Source organism: Enhydra lutris, unplaced genomic scaffold (assembly GCF_002288905.1).
Source record: "Enhydra lutris kenyoni isolate GAN:26980312 unplaced genomic scaffold, ASM228890v2 scaffoldscaffold6, whole genome shotgun sequence".
Taxonomy (NCBI): Eukaryota; Metazoa; Chordata; class Mammalia; order Carnivora; family Mustelidae; genus Enhydra; species Enhydra lutris.
In genome coordinates, this window is record NW_019154090.1 from 20,718,230 (window position 1) to 20,740,751 (window position 22,522).

At 49.3% G+C, this 22,522-nt stretch overlaps 1 protein-coding gene and 1 pseudogene across 1 annotated transcript; one reads left to right on the top strand and one right to left on the bottom strand.

Annotated features, from left to right (window-relative positions):
* Positions 1-22,522, top strand: part of LOC111141862 — a 38,505-nt pseudogene that overhangs the window by 10,994 nt on the left and 4,989 nt on the right.
* LOC111141859 (lipopolysaccharide-binding protein-like) lies at positions 1,121-22,522 on the bottom strand. Its single transcript, XM_022494704.1, has 15 exons — positions 22,399-22,522; positions 21,602-21,716; positions 20,176-20,304; positions 19,472-19,627; positions 15,338-15,401; positions 12,655-12,718; positions 11,445-11,536; positions 10,545-10,721; positions 8,576-8,635; positions 8,275-8,445; positions 5,818-5,885; positions 4,198-4,243; positions 3,201-3,264; positions 2,011-2,087; positions 1,121-1,153 (listed from the first exon to the last, which is right to left on the bottom strand). The coding sequence occupies exons 1-15, from the start codon at positions 22,520-22,522 to the stop codon at positions 1,121-1,123; spliced, it is 1,440 nt and encodes a 479-aa protein (XP_022350412.1).

Genomic DNA, 22,522 nt, shown 5'->3' on the forward strand with positions numbered 1-22,522 from the left:
CATTTGACATGTTTAAGGGGGAGCAGGGGGCTTCAGGTAGCATGGTCATTGGCCACAGCTCCTGCTGTTTTCCAGGATTCTGGGGGTTAAGAGAGATTTCGTAAATTGCTGAGAGCCAAGGAAGGGGAGCCACGATTTGAAAGCAGGCCAGCCTGCGCTCCAGCCTGTGCTCTTATGACCAGTAGGATATGTTAGCACATCTCCTGATGGAAACCCAGACTTGTGTTCATGGTATAAATCCTATCGGTTGGATGGTGGATTATTCTTTTAGACCACAAGTGGGTGCATCATGGCTCCCCACTTAGATCTGGCCTGTTGCCTTTTTTGTAAATAAAGTTTTATTGGAACATAGCTACGCCCACTCGCTTGCTGTCTGGCTGTTCTCTGTTACAGTGGCCATGATGAGTAGTCGGGACAGAGACCGGATGTGTGGTCAAAGCTTAAAAGGTTTGCTCTCTGGCCCTTCATAGAAAAAGTCTTCCAACCCCTGTTTCTGGCTATAAGCTTGGCGAAGACAGAAACCGTGTGTTTTCCTCTCTTGGACGCCCCTCCTCCCACAGCACCAAGCCCAGACACAGAAATCAGTTCAGGACACTCATTAGCAAATTGAAATCAAGGTTTGTTGAATAAATGTAGAGCTCATACAGTGGCTGCGTAGTCTGTACTCCCATCTCGATAAATATTATACACCAAGGAAGTGGCGACACAAGGCTTTAAGTCCACATTGTCTCACTTCTGTTCCTGTAACCACAGCGTCAAAGGACACGTACAACTTAGTTCATGTTTAATGCTGAGCAGGGTGCTTTGAGCTTTGTGGTGACTGGACACCGCTCACTGAAGTTTTTTCTAGCGGCTGCCCAGAGTAAGGCTAAGGACAGCGGTAAAGGGGACAGGAAGAGGCACAGGGAGGAGGAGAAGAAAGTTGGGGGACGTGTCCTATGGTCAGGTTGTCTTCAGGTGTCCCAGACTCCCCAGTGATGAGTGTCCATTTGGAGGAGACCCTCATGGGGAGTAGAGGCAGAGAGGCTGCAGCCTCCAGACCCCCACAGGGGCAGGACTAAGCCCTGCTGTGGTTCCGTCCACTCCTCTAGCCACGGCTGCTCCTTCCTCAGTGCTCAGCCTAATCAAGGTTGGCCCCCAAGAGCAAGAAGTTCTGGAGAGAAGGCAAAAAGGACAGACAAGAAAGCTCATTTTCTGCGTGCCAGAGGTTAGGAGCTTCCTGAAAGAGAACCCTTCAGTGGGAGAGGCAAGTTCTCACTTGACCCGAAAGCCAGATCAGGGCAAAAACCAGGCCTTTTGGCCTGGGAGGCCTTTAGAAAACACTGTCCCTCCTAGCTGCCTGACCCTGGGAATTTATTTGCATTTCCCAGTATCGTGATTTGGAAGGCACACAAGAATGTCACTGTCCTCCAAAAGCTTTTTTCTCCCAGGAGAACAATGCATGTGTGGGTGCCGCCTGAATTCACTCTCCGCACACAATTAGTTTAAGCGGATGTGGTTCAGGATTACATGAGAACAAATTATGAACAGTGAAGACGTTGGTACCTCTGGAGTTACAGAGTGAGCTGTCACTGTCCCTGTCCCTGCTCCTGATGTGCTTCTTGCCCTAAAAGTCCTGGTCGATTTTGCTCCAGGATCATCCTTGGCTGCCACGGCAGGGATCAAGGCTGGCCCGTGGCCCCGTGGAGACTCTCATTAACCCCAAAGTGGAGCATCTAATCTGACCCCTTCCTGCCATACATGGCTAATGGGCCCTGCCCGTTGCTGATGTTCAGCTGACACATTGGGACTGAATTACAGGAAACTGAGCTCATGTGGAAGTCAGGATTCCACACAATCAATGTACTTGCCCTCTGTACTCCAAAATTCGAAACAAAAATATTTTCTCCTATAAACACTAGGTTCAGGATGTGAGTAGGAGTCAAGGGCTCCCCCTAATTCTACCAGCCCCGAAACAGCCCTCCCAGGAGGTCTTAGAGCTCCCCCACTCAGACGCCACTTCTCACTGACCTCGTGGACTTGGAGCTCCAAACTGTTGAGGTGGGTGTCCCTCGGCAGAGGGAGAGGGAAGCCCTTCTCAAGCTTTGCTGGAAGATAAGAGCAGAGAGACACAGGCTGGATGGGGAAGGCTGGGGAGGCATGGACACACACGGCATTTGCCACTGGCCAGTGAGAGGACGGGCTACTTCAAAATGTGGTCAGCTATTGGATTCAGGGTTGGTTTTCTGTTGGCGGTGGGCACGGAGATGTAAATGCCTGGTAAATGCAGCTTCTTCAGGAGGGGACAGATGTAGACAGCCTTTCCCAGCCAATGGCTCCTGGGATGGAGCATGCCATGCTTCTGACCAGGGACTCATCCTTGAGGACCAGCGTCTCCTCCCCTTTCTCTTTTCCAGGACAGCTGCCCTGCTCTTCTCTCATGGTGGTAAAAGGCAGATGGTGAGGTTGGCCAGAGAGGGTCCTGGCATGGGAGGAGGCCAGCTGGGTTCTCAGACAGCCACTGTGCCAAGCCCTATTTCCATCGAGCTCACCTGGCCAGTCAGTGATCTAACCTGGACCAAAACCCAGGGGTGCTAACTCTAGGTGCGGCTTGGAATGCCCCTCCTCCCTTGGCCTAACTCCCTGTGCTTTGGGACTCAACTTGACTCTTGCCTCCTGGAAGTCACATTCAGTGCCCCCTCCCAGCTAGCTCCCGCAGCCCTCTGTGCTTCCGGTCACAGCATTTATCGCACTGGTTGTCACTGCCTGTTACACGTCTCCCTTCCCAACAGAGTGTAAGCTCCATGAGGGCAGGCTCACGGATAGCCAGGACCCCAGCCAGCGCAGAAGAGGGGCTCAGCTTGTTGAATGACTGACTGATCGTGAATCCTACAGAAAGGGTAGCATTTAACATTTGCATGGGGCAGTCAGTAGCAGCTGTTCTTTTTTTTTTTTTTAAAGATTTTATTTTATTTATTAGAGAGAGAGAGACACACACACACACACGCAGACACACACACACAGAGCGTGCATGCGCATTTGAACAAGGGAGGGGCAAAGGGAGAGGGAGAGAACGAATCCCAAGCAGACTCATGCCTAAGCGCAGAGCCCAGTGCGGGTCTCCATCCCAGGACCCCGAGACCATGACCTGAGCTGAAACCGAGAGTCAGACACTGAACCTATGGAGCCTCCCAGGCGCCCCAGGAGCAGTTTATTCTTACCGTTGAGAGAGGGGTACATGGTGTGGAGCGCGTAGTAATTGAGGATGGCTTCCATCAGCTCCACCTGGAGTTGGGGGCGAGGGGAGCAAAGAGGGGAGCAAACAAGACATGAATGAGAACAGGAGTCTGAGGGAAGAACGTCTCGCTGGCCCCCAGCCTCCAGAAATACCGACACGCCATCCCACTTACAGAACGGGTTGACTGTGACTGTCACACTACAGAGAGCTCCTTATTCGTCATCTCCTCAACTCCCATCTCTGGATTTCATTCCCCATCGGTATGTACCAGCTCATTCTATGGCAAAACCTGACCCGAACCACTGTGGGGAAATTTAGTGTTTCTTTATTCCCCTTTGTGTGGATATTTTAAAATTCTGTTGCCGAAGCATTAATGCGTCTGATTATAGAGTGCCGTCCCAGATCCCGCTGGAAGAGTTCCATCACCTATGGTGCCTCCTCCAAATTACCTCTCATAAAATCTCAATTCTGAAGCTTACCAGCCCTGCGGGCTTTGGGTAAGGCACTGTGCTCCCATGCCACTATTATTACAATAGTGAGCACATACTGAGAGTTTACTACGTGTGTGAAGAGTTTTGCCAAAGTGTCTTCCTAAACCCATTGCCCTGTTTCATGTTCTAGTTCCCATTTGACGTGGTTGAAGTAGCTATTGTGTATTCCCCATTTTACAGTCAAGGAAACTGAGGCTCAGAGAGGTTAAGCTATTTTCTCAAGGTCACACAGTAACAAGTGGCACGGCTGGTGTAAGAGCCCAGCTCTATCTTCCTTCAAAGCTTGTGCTCTTCCTGTCCATGTCCTGTCTCCCCGTTAGCCCTCAGGCAGTGCCCTTCTTAGATGATTAACTTTCAGACATGGTGTCCACTTCCTGTAAGACTGCAGCGCCGTCTTCTCGAGGGAGGGGGCCTTGGCACTTCTCCTGGAGCCCCCTAAAGCCCCCCTTGAAGAAGATACCCAAGAGGTGCTAGGAGAAAACCACTCACGTTGATGAAACGGACGTTGGAATGTTTCAGTTCCAATTTCAGCTTACTGCAAGGAGAAAGAGAAGCACGGGTCACCCCGAGCGGTGGCTGCTACTTCCTCGCAGTTCCCCTGGTGGGGAGTGCAGTGCTCATGGGCAGGACCATTTCTGGGGGCCAATAGCCAGCCCAAGGGTTCTCCTCCAAGGTGGTGCCTGTGCATTTCAGGCTTTCAGCATGCACAGTGGTTTAAGAACAGGTGACAGGGTTGCAAATTATGGTGGCAGAGCATCTTCAATACCTTAAATAAATGAGGATGCTATAAATAATAACTGGAAAAAAATGGGACGCTAAAAGGATGTGGTCTGTACGTCCAATGATGTAAAAGTGTATTGAAAAAAAGACTGGGAGGAAACGTGAAACTATCAGTAGTGACAGTCTCTCTGTGGCAGGGTTATGGGGGATTTTTTAAAAAAACACTTTTGCAATTTCCATGCCAGGAGCATGCATTATTTGCATAATGTGGGAATAGACAGTAACAGTGGGAGGGAGAGGCACCTGCGTGAGGCTGGCAAACAGCAGAGGGAAGGACGGCAGAGCGACTCAGGGATCCTCTGGTGTTATCACTATAGAAGCCAAACCCCAATTCCCCCCACTGATTTTGGCTGCTGGCCCGGCTCCCTTGTTCAGGGATTCTAACTGCCCTGGACCTATCTTTTGCTTTCTGCTCTTGGGGCAGAGTAGTTTTGCTAAATTCCTTGATAAAACCCCTGTGTGAGGTCCTCCTACTTTGCTGTCTCTCCAAAGTCCAAGGCCATTGGCTGTCCTCTTGGGTGCTACAGACCCCCCAAGCCAGGCTGAGGCATAAACTCAAGATCTGGGACCTCCAAAAATGCCCACATGCTCACCATTAGCTTCTTTTTTAAAGACCTCTTAAGGAGAAGTTCTTTCTGATGGAGTCAGTGCACTCTCTCAGCCAACAGGTATCTAACCCCGAGGCCAGGAATTAGTTCCTCTGATGCGCCCAGTGGACCTGCTCCTCAGCCGGGGGGCAGCATGCGGAGTGGGTGAGACATGGGGCACAGGTGAGGGCCCCAGAGAAGGACACCACCAGGGCAAGTGCCAGTCTCTGCTGGTGGTATAGTCCCTCCTGCTCACTGGCTTCCTGGTTGAGTGAGTCTGTGCCTACTGGGTATCTGGACAGAGCAACGGCAAGGAGTGGCTCGTGGGCACCTTTAATTCTCCATCCAAAATCCCCTCCCTTCTTCATGTGAAGTACTGACAGTTTTTCTTAATCTTACATATAAAGTCCTTGCAAAGCCCCACATCTTCCAACTTGATTATGGCTCCTGAGTAATCCCTTTGGAGAAGTTCAGCTCCTCCACTGAGACCTAAGAGTGAATGGGGTCCTGAATGTCACCTGTGCTATGTGCTAACTTGTCCGTCTTCCGGGTTTCCCACTGAGGCATTGTCAACAGGCCTTTCTGAAGGGGCACCCAGAATAGAGGATAAGCCAGCCCCACTGGAGATCTCTGTCCCCAAGGGGTCAAAGCCAGCCCTATCAGTGAACAGACTAGATCCTCTGGTCATTGCTGGGTTATCCCCAGCCTACCGCATTTCCTCCCCTTGCCCGTGGCCTCTTACCTTCCTGTGGTCACTGAACCAACAATCCTGTCAGAGTTCGCACTGATGGTGGCGGAGATGTTGGTTGTCTAGAAAAGCAGAAGGGGATACCCCAGACTCTCAGGTGATGTAGAAATCCTGCTGTCTCTCAGTCCGGGAGACAAATCTTCAGAAACAGAAACCACAGCCAGATGTGGGACATGTGGGCGAAAAGCAGCTACCCAAGGATTATGCGCTGAGGCTGTAGGATGTTGGCGGCTCCACAGCTGACTTTAGGAAAGGTGAGCTGAGGTTTTAGAGGTCTTAATGGAAGCATTGAGAAGGGCAAATAAGCCCAAGCTAAAGACACAGAGCATTCGGATAGAGAGACCGTCCCCCAGCAAGTGTGGCTGAGCTTTGAAGCAGGCTACTAAGAGAAGTTCAGAGAGTCCCCAAGCCCTAGGGACCTTTAAATACACCACTAACACCACCCCTAGGGACCTTTAAATACACCACCACTCAGCTGGGTGTGAGAATGAAGCCTGGCCTGTCGAGGGGTGCGGTTGAACCAGATGATTGAATTTGGGTAATTTCTATTGTTCTATATCTTAATTCATTTGTTCTTTTCTGTCTTCCACTGACACCCCCCAGCAAGGACGTCGGGGCTATTGTTACAACCTCATGCCAGTCTAAGGGTTGAATCCCCAGTCAGCCTTTACTGGCCTGGGTGGGGTTAGGGCCATAGCTTTTTCTCTGGTGTTTGGCTTTAGTACCACAGTTATTGATCGTTTACAAGTTTTCTATCTTACCAGGCTTCTCCCGTTTGGGTCCTCTGGCTAGAGAGAGAGGAGGTTATTTGAGCTCTTTCTTGTTCATGCCTGTTGGTAATTCTGGGTTGCCCCAAATTAGAATATTCAGGGCAAAAAGAAACCCCAGGGAGCTCATCATCATCATATTATTCCTTAGATCTGGAAGCCTCTTGCTGATCTACATTTTTCTCTCTGCCTTTTAGAGTTTTCTTATTTATTTTATATGCAATGTATAAGATTTTGGGTTGGACTCAGCAGGAGTAGGGAGGACAATGGACATCTACTCAATCTTCCCAGAGGAGGAAGTGTTTTGCCCATTTTGAAATTAAACTGTCTTTTTCTTGACTGAGTTGTAAGAGTTCTTTATTTATTCTGTATACAAGTCCCTTCTCGTACATACGATTTAAAAATATTTTCTCTCCTTCTTTGGGTTATCTGTTCACTTTCCTGAATTATGTCCTTGGAAGCATGAAGTTTTTAACTTTGGTGACATCCAATTTATCCATTTTTAATTTATTTTGTTCATGCTTCTGAGTTGTATCTAAGAGGGCTTTGCCTAACCCAAGGTCATGAAGATTTAATACTGTGGGTTTTTTTCTGAGAGTTTTGTGGTTTTAGCTTTCACATCTGGGGCTCGGGTCCACTTGGGAGTCAATTTTTGTGTATGCATAAGAAAGGGGTCTGGCTTTATTCTTCTGCATGTGAATATCCTGTTGCCCCAGCACCATTTCTTAAAAGCTTATTCCTCCCCATTGAATTGTGTTGGTCCCCTTGCTGAAAATCAGTTGTCTAAAAATATGGTGATTTATTCATGTATTCTCAGTTCTAGTCTGTTGATCTGTATGTCTATCCTTGTACCAGTATCACACTGTCTTGATTACTATAGCCTTAATAGTAAGTTTTGAAACAGGGAACAATGAGTTCTACAACTCGTTTTTCTTCTTGAAAATTGTTTTGGCTCTTCTGGGTCCCTTGAATTTACATATACATTTTAGGACTGGCTCGTCAAACAAAACAAAACAAAACAAAACAAAAAACAGCTGAAATTTCGATAGGGATTGTGTTGAATGTGTAAATCAATTTGGAGAGTATTGCCGTCCTAAGAGTTCTTTACATCTTATACTTTCTTTTGAAACATGATTTAATGATTTTATTTATAACAATTTCAAAAGAGTGATGCTTTAGATTGAGCCCATTTTTATAGCAAATGTAGCAGTGAATAAGCTAAAATCGTCCAGCTTAGCTGGAGTGAATGACTTTTAAGGTTTCTTTTTTTTTTTTTTAAAGATTTTATTTATTTATTTGACACAGAGAGAGAGAGATCACAAGTCGGCAGAGAGGGAGGCAGAGAGAGAAGAGGAAGCAGGCTCCCTGCCAAGCAGAGAGCCCGATGCGGGGCTCGATCCCAGGAACCTGAGACCATGACCTGAGCTGAAGGCAGAGGCTTAACCCAGTGAACCATGCAGATGCCCCGACTTTTAAGGTTTCTTGCAACTCTCACAGTGTATGATTTGGTGAAGAGCACCCTTGGGAAGCCTGGCTGTTGTGGCCGGGAATGCAAGGTTCCCTCCCGTTCCAGGCAGACAGAAGCAGCCTCCAGCATCCTTCAGCCTCCCAGTCCTTCAGTGAAGGGAGGGGCTTACCCCACAGTAGATGTAACTTTGCTGCTCTGTCAGGAGATCAGACTTACCACCCTGAGCCGGAAGAGTAGCTTGCGGTCGGAGGAGGTAGGCAGGAGAACAAAGGCCTGGATGTCTATCACCGGCATGAGGGTCACATTCCCAGGGGTGAACGTCAGGAATGGAGCTGATTCAGGTGTTGTCTCAAGCTCTAGCTCCATATTGGGGTACATCCTGGACAGCTAGAGAAAGAGGGCAGAGGCTCAGGGGGAAGACCTGAGAACAGTCTCTGCACAGCTCACTGATGTGCGACTACAATCTCCACATCTGGTCTAGGTCAAGTTCTCTGTGATGAAGGTTTAGAGGTCTTACCCGAGGAGCAATGGCCCGGAATGAGCTGGTGTGCAGGCGGATCGGAGAGTCCGGGGGAATCTGCAGTAGGAGAAGCAGGAGGCTCCTTGAGACGCAGGACATGGTAACGGTTAGAGATGCGGACTTTGAGGTCAGACAGCTTGGGTTCAAATACTACTCCCACCATTTTTTAGCTGGCTGGTTGTTGGCAAGCTTTGTTAGGTTCTGCTTCTATAAAATGAAGATGATAATCACAGCACGAACCATGCAGAATGGGCAAGGATTGAATGAGACCGTGCCTGGGTAGAGCACTAAGCGCAGTGCCTGGGATCTCAGTAAATTCTTAGTTACTGTCTGTTTTTGTTACTTATTATTTCTCAGGATGACCCCCTCAAGGGCCGGTGAGAGCGCATAACCTCCACAACCTAGATTGAATCTACTTCCAGCTATGGCTGCCCCCCAAACCTTTTCTAACCCTCTCTCCTGGTGCTGCTCTCTACCCGCCCCTCTGACTTGCGGATCTTCCGGCTTGGCCAGCCCTACCTGCACCTGCACACAGCTCACCTTCCTTGATCTCTCCTCCTCCGTCAAGATTCCCTCTTGACCCGGGCTGCTCCTGTAGCGCTTGGCTGTGGGGGTGCACGGCTCAGGTCTCCCTTCAGGGGCTTCCCAGCGAGAAGGACAGTTGGCTGACAGCCATTCATGCTGGGGCCGTGCTCTCCCAGACAGCCCGCAGCCCCTGACCGAGCACAGCTGGGTGTTGCACTGGGGAGTTTTGTCACATCACAGGCAGGATCAAGACAATGAGCCAAACGGAAAGTAACCAGCTCTCGTGCACTTCGTGTGATAGTGTAGGCAAGAGGCTTAACAGGAAAGGGTACTGGCCCCCACTCTGGTACTGGCCCCGTGGCCCGGCACCTGTGAGGTCAGATGCATCAGCAGAAGGGAGGAGGGGGTCATCTTATTGCCAGGGGAGCCCCAAAGAAAAGGCTCCTGCTGTTTTATGGATCCAGGGGGAGGAGGGCCAGTAGAAAAGCACCGAGACTGAGTCAGATAGGAGAAAGCTGTCCTCCAGGCCCCAGCAAGGGGGTCTCAGCAGAAGAACCTGAAACAGACTCATCTGAGGGTCCCCCACTCCCTCCACCCGTAAGGAGACCTCGGAATGGGGTGTCTAGGCTTGGAATGCAGATAAGCCTAAGAGCACCACCAGCCCCTGCCAGGGGAGGGGATGGGGTGGAGGCTTGAGTCCTTGCCCACAGCTCCCTCCAGAGACTGAGGAGCACTGTCCTGACACCACGTCCAGTGTGGGAGGCCCCACCAGGTCAAGCCTTCCTAATTGCCTGCGGTCAGGCTGGAATGATCCCTCAGGGGATGTTAGCCTGGAGCCAGGCTCGCCCAATTTCTGGCTGCTCTGGCACTCTTCTGAGAAGCAGGCTCTGTTCTGTGCTCTCCCTCAGCTGAGCTGAGTCTTCTCAGGGCAGCACTTCTGGCCAGGGTACCTGTCTTCCCCTCTCCTCCATGGTTGCAGGACCAGTGCAGCTGGGGGGGCGGGGGGGGGTTGGGTAGCTCTCTCCCCTCATACTTCTCCTTCCTCTCTCCTTTATCATTCGTGGGCGCTCCCCTAATCCATCTCTTCCACTCTTCCAAGTCTAGTACTGCCTTGGCATCTACTGCTTGGAGGACCTGATGTGTCACTTCCCAGTCTGTTGTATTTTTGTTGAAGTATTCCCAACAATAGCTACTGTGTATCATGCATCAGAAGCTAAACTCTTAACAGACAATCTCTAACACGATCTCTGGGGACTAGACACTGTTGGGATCCACGTGCATAGCCTGGATTTGAACCCATATTTGGCAGGCTTCAGATTATGCATTCTTTCCCTGGTTCCTGGAAACCCCCAAGCTTGGTCTACAGTTCGGTCTGACGCTCTCTCCTGGGATCCCTCCCCCCTCCACCCCACCCCACCAGCCTTCTCCTTCCCCTACTCACATGACGGTTTTGGATGGTGAAGTTCATGCGTCCAGCTTGGTGGTAAACCCAGCTGGCTGTGTTGAGGACATATTCAGAGATAGCAAAGTAGACCATGTGGTCATGTTTCTTCGGCAGCCTGATGGACGGAGCATCGAAGAGGGCTGGGGAGTGCCAGTTTTGGCCAAAGAATTTACCCTGGAGACAGAAGGACACATTGCCCACCCAAGGTTTCTACCAGGGAGGGTGCCAGGAAAAGGTGTCCAGGGGAAGACCGGGGAAGCCTCCTGTGCCCTGTGTGGTGGTCTGGGTAGTGGTTCCTCTCCAGAATGTGGACCTGGGGTCCTGAAATGTTCCTTCTGGCCCCACAACATTTAGACACTGGCGGCTGCCTGAAATCCCCGTTTTACATTACAGCTTCCTATTGGGGAGGTACACCTTGTGTTCTCCTGGGCTTAGGATGTGGCCTGGTGGTGAGAAGTATGGACTCTAGAGGTTAACTGTCACTTACTAGCTCTGGGACTTTGGGTGGTTCCCTAGCTTGTGCCTCAAACTCTTTATCTGCAGAGCGTGGGTGATGCTGATGGCTTCTATTTCATAGAGGTGGCATGACATATAAGGGAACATTTGTACAAATACTCAGTTTCTGGCACATTAAGATGCATATAAGTGGTCATTAAGTAAATAAAATTGGAGGAAGATGGCACTGCTGGACCTGGCTCAGCCCCCAGGGAACTGTGGAAGAGACTGGAATAAAGAGGGGGCACACTAGTTTCCTATTGCTGCTGTGGGCACTGGCCAGGGATGGGAACTTATGGGCAGATGGACTAGAGAAGGAGGGTAGTACCTCCCAACTCTGGGAGGTAGTACTGATTTTCTGTCAGTTCTTAGCTCTATGGTCCTTTCTCCATGGCAACTTACCTTGAAGGGTGTGTCTAGGACTTGAGAATTCACTTGGGGAGCACCTACTAAACTGTAGTCAATGCCAGCAATCTGGTCAATCATAAGGATAACTGTGGACCAGGAAAGAGACAGTGTTATGAATAAGGTAGTCAAACACAGTTGTGTGAGTTGTGCACTGCACAATTGCAAGGCTCTCCTTTCACATGGACTTTTGCTTTTGGAGAATGGAAATGGGGCTGGGGCTGATCCCTGGTGCTTTCTGTCACAAAGAGAGTGCTGTATTCATTCACTCATTCGTTCAGTATTTATTGAACATCTGCTATATGCCAGGCACAATGCAAGGGGCTGATGAGACAGCTGAGTGAGAGAGTCAGAGTCTCTCTCCTTTGGCAGTCCAGGGTTGGGGGGAGGAAAGGGAAAGACAATTAAATACTTGAGCAAATAAAGGTAAGATTGCAACTCCGTCAGGTAGCCTGAGTCCCTAGGATGACATCAGTCATATAACAGAGGGTAAAATGGTGAGGGGGGTGGGTTGCAACCTGATTTGGACAGGGAGTCAGAGGAAGTGTTTCTTGGGCTGTGATCTGAAGGAGGAGTGGGTGTTGACTGGGTGAAGGAGGGTGGAGGTGAATGACATGTGTAAAGATCTTGTAGCAGTAGGAGCATAGTAGAGACACTGAGAGTGTATTAGAGGAATTAGCAATATTGGAGGCATATAGGGACTGTGTAGCCAGTCACATTGCCAGACCATGCAAGGTCCTGTCACTCGAAGGGGGGCTCAGTGTCCTAAGAGTCAGAGGAGTCTTCCATGGGTTCCAAGAACAGGGGAGACCCGACCTGATGTGTGATTGTAAAAGGTCCCTGTGGCAGCCAGGGGGTCAGGACTGGGGGGATCCCCGCCCCTACACAGGGATCTCAGAGCATCCCTGTTTTGTTAAAGTGGCCAGGACGGATCCAACACATGCCTCTCCCATGTACTTGTCATCCTCTGCCCACCTCGTGCTCCCAGCATGCTTCCGAGTCACGATGCTCAGTCGCCTTACTTCCCTACCTCTAGAACAGACCCCTAAGAGAGATGGTCACCCCGTATCCAGCTTCGTAGGATGGAGAGGCACTCAATGGGGAAAGTTCTCCTGGGGCTCATGGGAGATGATGGTGATGATGGGTCTGGGAGTAGCAGATGTCACGGCATCTGATGGCACCCAGAGAAGAGAGGGGGCCTCCAAACCTGGTAGAGTCCGGAGATAGGGCTCCAGGTAGGAGGTGGTTGACTTCCTGACCATTTCGCAGATCTGCCGACAGTGGGGGAGAAAGTCAGGTGAGTTCCCCTCTTTCTCTCTCCTGGATGCTGCCCCTCCCCCACCGCCCTCCAGGAGACCTGGCTTTTCTCCCTACCTTGTAGGCGGGTGTGTGAGGGGTGGAGGAGCGTGTGGAAAGGGAGAAGAGACTGCTATTTCTGTCAACACACAGTACTTGGTCACTGTCCCATTGGGCTGGCCACATACATGGGCCCGGCTTAAGTGCCTGGACTTTTCTGGAACCCACATTAAAAGTGAGTGGTGCCCAAGTTGGCACCGCTCTGGGGTCTGCTATTGTCATGGTCCTCAGTTCAATGCCTTGGCAGCTAAGTGGCGAGAAGTATAGCACATAAACGCATTTATTAGAGAGCCGAGGGGCAAAGCAGGAGAGCTTCCAGGTGTAGGAGCAGCTCTTGGGTCTCCATCACCTCAAGACTCAGGCCCTTCTCTTTCTGTCCAGGCTCCTGGATATCTGGGAATTAGAGATCCTAATAGGCGCGGTGCCTGGTCTGCATGCAGTACTCACTAGAGCCACCAGAGGGCCCCAAAGCAAAGCCAGAAGAACAGTTTTCCGGAGAATTCCCATTCCTCAGGAGTTTGGGCTTGGGAGATTCCAGAAGTCCCCCTCCTTCTAATTTCCTAACTTCAGCTATTCCTACACCATCTCTATGACTTTGCCTTTCCCACCTACTCACTTACTATTTACTTTACATCAAGTGGCCTTTTAAAAAATATAGGAATTTTATATCACTTGTCAACGGAAGACTGGCATCCCTTGGCATAAACACGACAGAACTGGGGAAAAAAGAATACAAGGGGCTGGGAAAACGTTCCGGAAGCTAGGCTAGATCGGGTTGCCTAGTTGGAAAATGCCCGTTTTTTGTTAAAAGTGTTCAGGATACATTGGCCCCAAACTGAGAATTTCCCTTTAGTGTAAAAAAGAAAGAAAAAGGACTGCAAAGGGGAAGGGTCGTTCATTCCATCATTCTGCATGGCACAGCACTGAAGCTCCACATCACTTAAAATCAACGCTTTGTGTGGGGGAAGCTTCCCCACTAGGGGTACCAATATTTTGTGCAAACACCGAGCCAGCCTGTGTCAGGTGGGCCTGACCTGGGCTCTCCTAGGGCACAGGGTAAGGGAAGGACCACCCGGGCGGCCAGTCCTTTGGGGGCCTGATTTCGTCTACCCCAAGTCCCCTGGTCAGAGGTCTTCTCTCTCTTCATAGCTCTCTGCACTCTCAGTCCCATGGGGGCCCAAGTTAGTGCCCCATCCCCTGAAACTAACCACTCCTCGGGCTCACCCTCTCTGGCACCCACCCTATCCCCCCTGGATACATGGTATCTAGAGTTTTCTGGACCGTGTTTCCTATATTTGTAGAGCAGAGAGCACAGCTTGCCTCTGGCCTCAGCCTGCTGCCCAGGGCTACTGGGGCATAAATGACAATGAAACTAACCTCTCGCGATTTACTCTGTCCTTCCTCTGCACGAGGCACTTGTCGGTGCCTGTGTGTATGACATCACACAGCCCTCCCAACAGCCCTGCAGGGTAGATGCTGTCATTATTCCTGTTTCACAGACAAGAATCCCAAGGTTCAGAGAGGGTAAGCCCGTTAACCACGGCATCAGAGCAGCAAAGGGGCCGAGCTGGGATTCAAACCCAAGGGTCTGACCGCAGAACCCATACACTCAGGAGCAAAGATTCCAGAAGGTGGAATGTGGTTGAGAAATGACTCTGCAATACTGTTGAGTGCTCTGAGCACAGCCCGTGTGCCAGGCGTGCTAGGTGGTTATTGAATCAAATCCTTACCAGCCCCCTTCAGGGTAGGGGTCCTTGTCTGCATTTTATAAATGAGTAGAATGAGGCTTTAGGGGGTCCGTGCCCAAAGATACACACCAGGTAAATGGAAGAGGCACTCTTTGCCTCCAAGGCTTTTTCCAGAGGTAAGAGGTACTGAAGCCAGCCCCACTATTGTTCTCAATATGGTGCATTTGGGGGGGGGGTGAGTCTTTTTTTTTTTTTTTCTTTTTATTTGACACAGAGAGAGAGAGATCACAAGAAGGCAGAGAGGCAGGCAGAGAGAGAGGGGAAGCAGGCTCCCCGCTGAGCAGAGAGCCCAATGCGGGGCTCAATCCCAGCACCCTGGGATCATGACCTGAGCTGAAGGCAGAGGCTTAACCCACTGAGCCACCCAGGCACCCCGGGGGTGAGTCTTGTTTAAGAAATATTTTCCTCTCCTCAAAGTGAGAAAGATATCCTAGATTTTCTCCTAAAAAGTTTTGGATTTGTTTTGGCATTTAAATCCTTAGACCACCTGGACTTGATTTTGTGTATGGTGTGAAGGAAGGATGTAAGGTCACTTCTCCCTATCTCTGTAACAGCCTCTACAACTAGATACAGACACTCTGCCAGTTCCAAGTGCCAGGTTAGCATCTGTGGTCATACAAACTTGAGAAAGCCTTGAAGTTTGCCTTGGCACCACGAATGAAGAAAGTTTTGCTAAGCAAATTCAAATGATGGTGCACTTACGAGACAAGGCTGTTTCTAAATACCAAATATGTACCTGCTGGTGATCCTCGTGTTAACCACAAATCTACTCATCCTTTTTTTTACCTTTTGTTCCAAGATATTTTTGAAATTGTTTTCAATTCTTTCATGGAAGAGGTTCAGGATCCAGCTAGGAAAAAAGAGGAAAGAGGGTCAGGATCCACTTTATGATTAACTAGGACTCCCAAAGGGAGGGCTACCCATGGATCTGACCTTCCCCCATGTTATCCCAAGAAGGGACCCAACTAGATGGGGAGCTCTCATATACTGTTAGTGAGAATGTCAGTTGGTGCAACTAGTATGGAAAACAGTGTGGAGGGTCCTCAAGAAGTTAAAGATAAAACTACCGTATGATCCACCAGTTCTACTTCTGGGTATTTATCTGAAGAAAACAAAATGCTAATTTGAAAAGATATTTGCACCCCCTTGTTCATTGCAATCTTATTTATTATAGCCAAGATATGGAAACAACCTAAGTGTTCATCAGTGGATGAAAGGATAAAGAAAATGTGGTGTACGTGCACACATACACACACACACACACAGATACACAGGAATATTAGCTAGCCATAGAAAAGGATATCTTACCATTTGCAACAACATGGATGGACCTTAGGACTATTACATTAAATGAATTAAGTCAGACAGAGAAAGACAGATACCACACGATCTCACTTATACATGGAATCCAAAAAAAACCAACAACGGCCAAGCTCACAGATACAGAGAACACACTGATGTCTTCAGGGCAGAGGCTGAAATGGGTGAAGGAGGTCAAAAGGTACAAACTTCCAGGTATAAATAAGTTATAATAAAAAATTTTCCAGTTATACATAACTAGGTTCTGGGGATGTGATACACAAACAAGGGACTAGAGTTCATAATACTGGGTTGCATATTTGAAAGTTGCTAAGAGTAGATCTTAAAAAGTTTTCATCACAATAAAAAAATTTTGTAACTATGCACAGTGACAGATGTTAACGAACTTCTTGTGGTTGATCATTTCACAGTATCGACAAGGATCGCATCATTGTGTCGTATACCTGAAAGTACTATGTCATTTGTACCTCAATAAAAGAGAAAGAAGGGGGGCATTCAGGCCTATTCTTTATACCCTAAAAAATCCACAGAACCACTTACCTGGCAGTTTAGCAAGTAGTCACTCACTCATTCATTCAACAAACTTTGACAGAGCTCCTCCTACCAGCTCAGCCCTGAGTTAGCTGTTGAGGGACACTGGTGAATACATTCATGGAGCACGTGATTTGAGTCTAACCCACTTCAGGTAAAGCTGCCCCCAGAGACCCTTCCCCACCACAGATAGTGCTCCGTGAGAATCATGGCCCAGAACAGACATTGCATGCCGTGTTCTCAGCTGGAGTGAAGGTAAGAGATTGTGGGACATAAGTGAACTAAGTTAGTGGAATTATGTCTGATAAAATGTTCTTCTCCCACAAATTTTCCCTTACTGTTGCATACTTGCTGATTGAGTGGTGTGTATTATAACTGTATGTATACTATCAATTCATGCAGTAAAATTGGACACAAGTATTTTCTGGGTGTTCTGCAGAAAGCATCTTGACCTTTCCAGGATTCTGTCCCCTGAGCCAGCCCAGGACATAGACCGGCTGAACGTTGGGCCCTCTGTGGGTCTGAATGACCCCAGGTGTAGAGAAGCTGGCTGGAGTCCCTGATAGCTGTGGGTGAGGGTGTTACTTCTAGAAAAGTCTGTCCTCTCCAACATCTCTGGCTACCCCTCCAACATGAGGTTGAAGTAGGACAGATTGAAGCAGTAAGAAAATTTCCAAGGATCACAGGCTACCTTAAGTCATCCTGGCCCCATTCCTCCTCTTGTCACCCAAATTCGGTCCAATCTCGTAAATCTGCCACAGGTACTTCCGAGAACTCTGGGATCACGACCTGAGCTGAAGGCAGTCCCTTAACCAACTGAGCCACCCAGGTGCCCCAGGAAGTGACCTTTCAAAAGGGCCAATCTGATTATATCCCTGCCTTTCTTAAAATCCTCCAGTGGCTTCCCACTGCCTTACTTCAGGATAGAGACTAGAGTTTGGCTACTGCTTATTCACTTCACTTTTTCTAATCAATCACCACCCCTTCAGGTACACTGATCCCTGCTTGCTTCCTGGGAAGCTCAGGCTTTTCATGCCTCAGGATCTTTGCACATGCTTCTTCCTCCACCAGAGAAGTTCTCCCCTCCTCTTTGGCTAAAATTCAAGGCTCGTACTCGCTTCGACAGCACATATAATAAAATTCAAGTCTCATTTCAGATATCCTTTCCTTGAAGAAACTGTCTCTGCTCCAGATGTTAGCCAAACCCTCTACATTCATAGCATCTGGACTCTCTCCTTTTAAACATGTTATCACAATATTCAATATATGTTAAAATACTTTATGTCTCCTTCCCCCACTAGACTATACATTGCACCAGGGTGGAGACCCTGTCTCTTTTGCATCATCTTATATTCCTAACATTTAGCTCAGGATCTGACGAATAATAGAGCATCAGTAAATATTTGTTAACTGAATGACTGAGGAAATCTAGCAGCTCCCCATTTTGGTCAAACCCTGGGTGCTCATGGTTCTGTGTCCCTATCAATAGCACCCAACTGTGCAGCTATCACCACCCTAACAAATGAACAAAAATGTTTTTCTGGCCCCCACTGTGTCCACCCCCACTGTGTGTGTGTGTGTGTGCATGTAAACCACACAGAATTTCACAGCTTTGCTCCTGAGAAATGGGGTATTATGCCCACCCCGTTCAAACAACACAGTGGTTTCAAGCTATTCAGTCTCCACTCACAGTTTCCTTTTCCAAATGGCAGCCTTGAGTTCAAAGGCTTTAGTATTTGTGCAGAAAACATCTATCCGTTGAGTGAATGCACAGCGAAGTCTCTGGGTTCTCTAAAATATAAATTCCCCTAAAACTGAGAGGGTTAGAGGACCCCACTTTTCTGCTGACATTTGTCCACCCCAACATGGTCACCCAGCCAATACATGTCCAGCAAAGGGGCAATTGGCCATTTGTTCTGTTTGCCACTTACCGCCCCCCACTGCCAGTCACCCGTGCCCTCTGTCTCCTCTCTGTGTCCTGGGTGGCTGACATGTGTAGATTCCTCTCTCAAGCTCTTTTGCTGTCTGGCTAATGGGGGGCACAGGCATTAAGCAGAGAGAGGAGCTGGGGCACTTATGCCCACGTGTGCCCCTGCTGTGCACTACACACCTGCCCCATGCCCCTTCTCCAAGATTCTGGCTCTTTCTGGGCTCTGGTGACACTCTTCTGTCCCCTTTCACCTTCAGCCCTAGGGGCAGTAATAGCTCCCTACTGTCCCTCCAGGCTCTTTAACATCCCCTGCTGAACACACCCCTTAACCCCGCCCACACTCCTGGGAGGATTCTTGTCATCAGATCCTTGTCAGCGAGGCCTTTTGAGCTGCCTCTGGGTCCTGCCAGGATCTGAGGGAGGCAGTGCCAACCCAGACAGAGTGGGAAGGCAGTCACTCTGGGGACTGGCCTTATTCCTTCGCTATTCACTGAGTATCTCCTCCCAGCAAGTCACTTCAGAATGCTGGATTGCCATTAAAGACCACTCGCCCAGGTGTCAGCAGATTGTCTCCCTCCCTCCTTTCCTTCCTCCCTCCCTTCTCCCTCTTTCTCTCTCTTTCTTTCCTTCAGATTTTATTTATTTAAGGAGAGTGTGAGTAGGGGGAGGGGGCCGAGGGAGAGAGAGAGAAAGTCTCTCCCGCAGACTCTGCGCTGAGCCTCATGGGGCTCCCTATGGGGCTCAGTCCCACAGCCCTGAGATCATGACCTGAGTGGAAAACAAGAGCCTGATGCTCAGCAGACTGAGCCACCCAGGTGCCCCAGCAGACTTTTTCTTAAAGGGCCGGACAGTCAATATTTTGGGCACCGCAGGCCACATGGTCTCTGTTACAGCTACTCTGTTGTTGTAACCCTAAAGCAGCCGCAGACCAGATGTGAGCAGATGAGCGTGGCTGTGCTCTGATGACTTTATTTACAAAAACATAGTGCAGACTGGATTGGCCCGCAGGCTCTTAGTTTGCCAGCCTCTGATCCTGATGCGCCTGAAATCGTTCTCTATGCCCCATCAGGAGCGTCCCTGGGTGGACCGGATGCCGAGGCGTCTCGGACAACCGCCAGCAAGGGCATGGACTCACTTACCTTAGTTGTCCGGAAATGTCAACACTCATGTGGCCGATGGAGTTGCGGCAGTGGGCCACGGAGGCAGTGGGCCGTCCGGACGGGTCCTTGCCCAAGTTCAGAGAAACTGAGATGGAAATGTCATCCACACTCACATCGAAAGTCCCATCTAGGGTGCTGGTCGGGAGTTACAGGAAGCAAATGGTGTATGATCAGTCACCTCCAGGAAGAGGAGCCGAAAGACCAGTCCCCAGGTCCTTACTACCTAGCTGTGTACCCTGAGCCTCTACTTTGCAGCCAGCATTTATTAAGCACCTGCTGTGTGCCAGAAAGGCAAACTGCTAAGTGCATTCCGTCTGTTATTTTACTTAATCCACAGCTTTATCAGTGAGGTAGGCTATTATTATTATTATTATTATTATTTAAGGATTTTATTTATTTATTTGACAGACAGAGATCACAAGTTGGCAGAGGCAAGGCAGAATGAGAGGGGGAAGCAGGCTCCCTGCTGAGCAGAGAGCCCGTTGTGGGGCTCGATCCTAGGACTCCAGGATAATGACCTGAGTCGAAGGCAAAGGCTTACCCCACTGAGCCACCCAGGTGCCCCAGAAGTGGGATATTACTAATCCAAATTTTACAGATGGGGTTGGAGGCTTGGAGATGGTCAGATTTGTTCCTTTGTAGACTGGTTGTCTGAGAGACATTCTAACCTGAGTACTACTCACACGAAAGCCTTTTTCACCTTCCAGTTCCCACTGATAAACACGTAGTTATTGGACAGGGAAGCTCTGACCCCCTGCCTTGGGCGTAGCCTCAGATCCGAGTTCCTGAGCTCAAAGTGATGGATCTTCAGTCTGGGGAAGGAAGGCAGAATATCAAACCCAGGAAAGCCAGGCGCATACCAGTCCTCCGTGTGAGGCTCTCCGGCTCTGGAGTTGTTAGTGACTTTCTGTTGTTGCTAATTCCTGGGCTGCTTCACTGTTCCCTCTTGGGCTTTTCGGTTGTTCTAACACCTTTCTAGAAAATTCCCTGTATTAGAGTCCCTCCACTGAAGTTCCTCGTGTGGATTCTGCTTTTTTGGCTGGTCTGTGATGGGGATAGTCCTCCTGCCTGGTACACTCCTCTATGTCACCCCCTCCTTGTGGCCATTTGAGTTTGTGGCTCTTGTTGCAGCAACACTCATGAATTCACTCAACAAACATCCACTGAGATCCTGCCTTTGAAGAGCTCGCAGTTGGTGGCAGATCTAGACATGTTAACAAACCATAGTGGCCTATTGTGAAAACCAGATGCGAGGGGTGCTCTAGGGCTGTGGGAAAGGCCCTTGACCTCTAAGTGGCGTGGCCTCAGTATTGTATGTGTGTGTGTGTGTGTGTGTGTGTGTGTGTGTGTGCGCGCATGCAAATTTAAAGTACCTCCTTTTTGCTCACTGCCTTCAGGAAATTATCCTGGGAGACTTGGGGAGGATTTCAAGAGGCAGCCTTTTCTATCAGGGATGAATAAATGATCCCCAAGAACCTATTATGGACACTTAGGGGCCTGGGGAAGAAAAATCCATGCAATCAAGGAATGGCTAAAGAAAGAGTAAAGTGTGAAGACTCTAAGATTGACTGTGTAACAGCTACAGGGAGGTCAAGGTCAGTTAAGCCTTATGGGGAGGGAGACGAGGAACCAGGGCTGGTTCACCTGGACCCAGAGGCTGCCTGTTTTATTCCTCACTAGGGTTAGTTGTGGATGCCATCTTCAAGAAGTAGTGTGCAAATAAAATGCAAACAGTTTCCAGAACAACTTAAAGTCCTTCATTACAGACCCATTACGGCTCCAAAGGCTTCGGAGGAATGGATAGAATATCTCAAGGAGGTCTCCCATCTAGGCAATCAGAAGAGTAGCCAGAGGTCTCTGGCAGAGAAAAAATCTAGGGCTAGTTTCTGCAGGACTGACCTCAGAGTCTGTGAATGTTTTTCAAGACTCTCCCTCCCATCCTGATGATTCAAGAAACATACAGCACCTTCCAGAAGCCCCACAAGAGCTGGTCACGATTGTTTTGCCTTTAATCCAAGTGATGATTCTGTGTTTATCCCCCTCTCCCAAGAACCTAGGCCCCCATTTTACCTCCTCACCTACCCCTACGGTGGAGAATGGAGACCTCACCTGTAAAAGTCATAGGCCACGCTTTTGATCCAGCCGACTTTGAAGCTTCCGGAGAAATCAGGCAATTTGATCATAGACAGCTCCTTCTTCAGGATGGCTACTCCGAATCGGCGGGCTGAGGGGAAGTAGTGGGAGTCAGCTCCTTCCATGGGAGGCAGCCAAGCCCCACAGTCGAGTGGCCGGGCTCTGAAATCACACGGGCTGGGACAGAATGTAGGACTTGCCACTTCTTCTCCCTGTGCTCCCAGGCAAGTGTCTTAAATTCCTTGATCCTCGCTTCCCCCCAATCTGTACAATGGTCATAGTGATGATACCCACCGGAGTGTGAGAATTAAATTAGATTGTGAACTCAAAGTGCCAGGTAAATGTTATTTATCTACTCAACAAGATCGTGGAAGCAATGATGTAATACAGTGGGGCTTTTGAGGACTTACTGATGCATGGTCAAACCTTCAGGTTTTTCAGTTGCCCGGGCCATATGTTCACAATGCAGATTCCCAGGCCTAGCTTCAGTTGCCCAGAGACAGATATTTGGAATCTGTATTTTAACATAGGTCACAGCAATTCCGGGGTGGTCCACTGACCCCCCTCGGGAAAATGCGGGTCTAGTCCCATCCTTCACTTGTGATACTCAAGACCAGGAAACTGAAGCCCAGAGGGAGACACATTCAAGGTTTCTGAGCCAGGTGGGGGAAGAACCCCAGCTTGTGGACCCTTGTCCAGAGTACCCTTGTCTACGCCACTCTGGTGGGCAATAGTGGGCACCAGAGAAATGGCTGACCCTCCCCCACCCTTACCATATTCCAGGCCTTTCCTGGTGATTCTGGCCACGAACCCAGGATTAGATGCCCCTTCTTCGAATCCAGAGACCTCTGCCAGCAACAGTAGCGCCACTACCACAAAGTACGATCTGGCCATCAT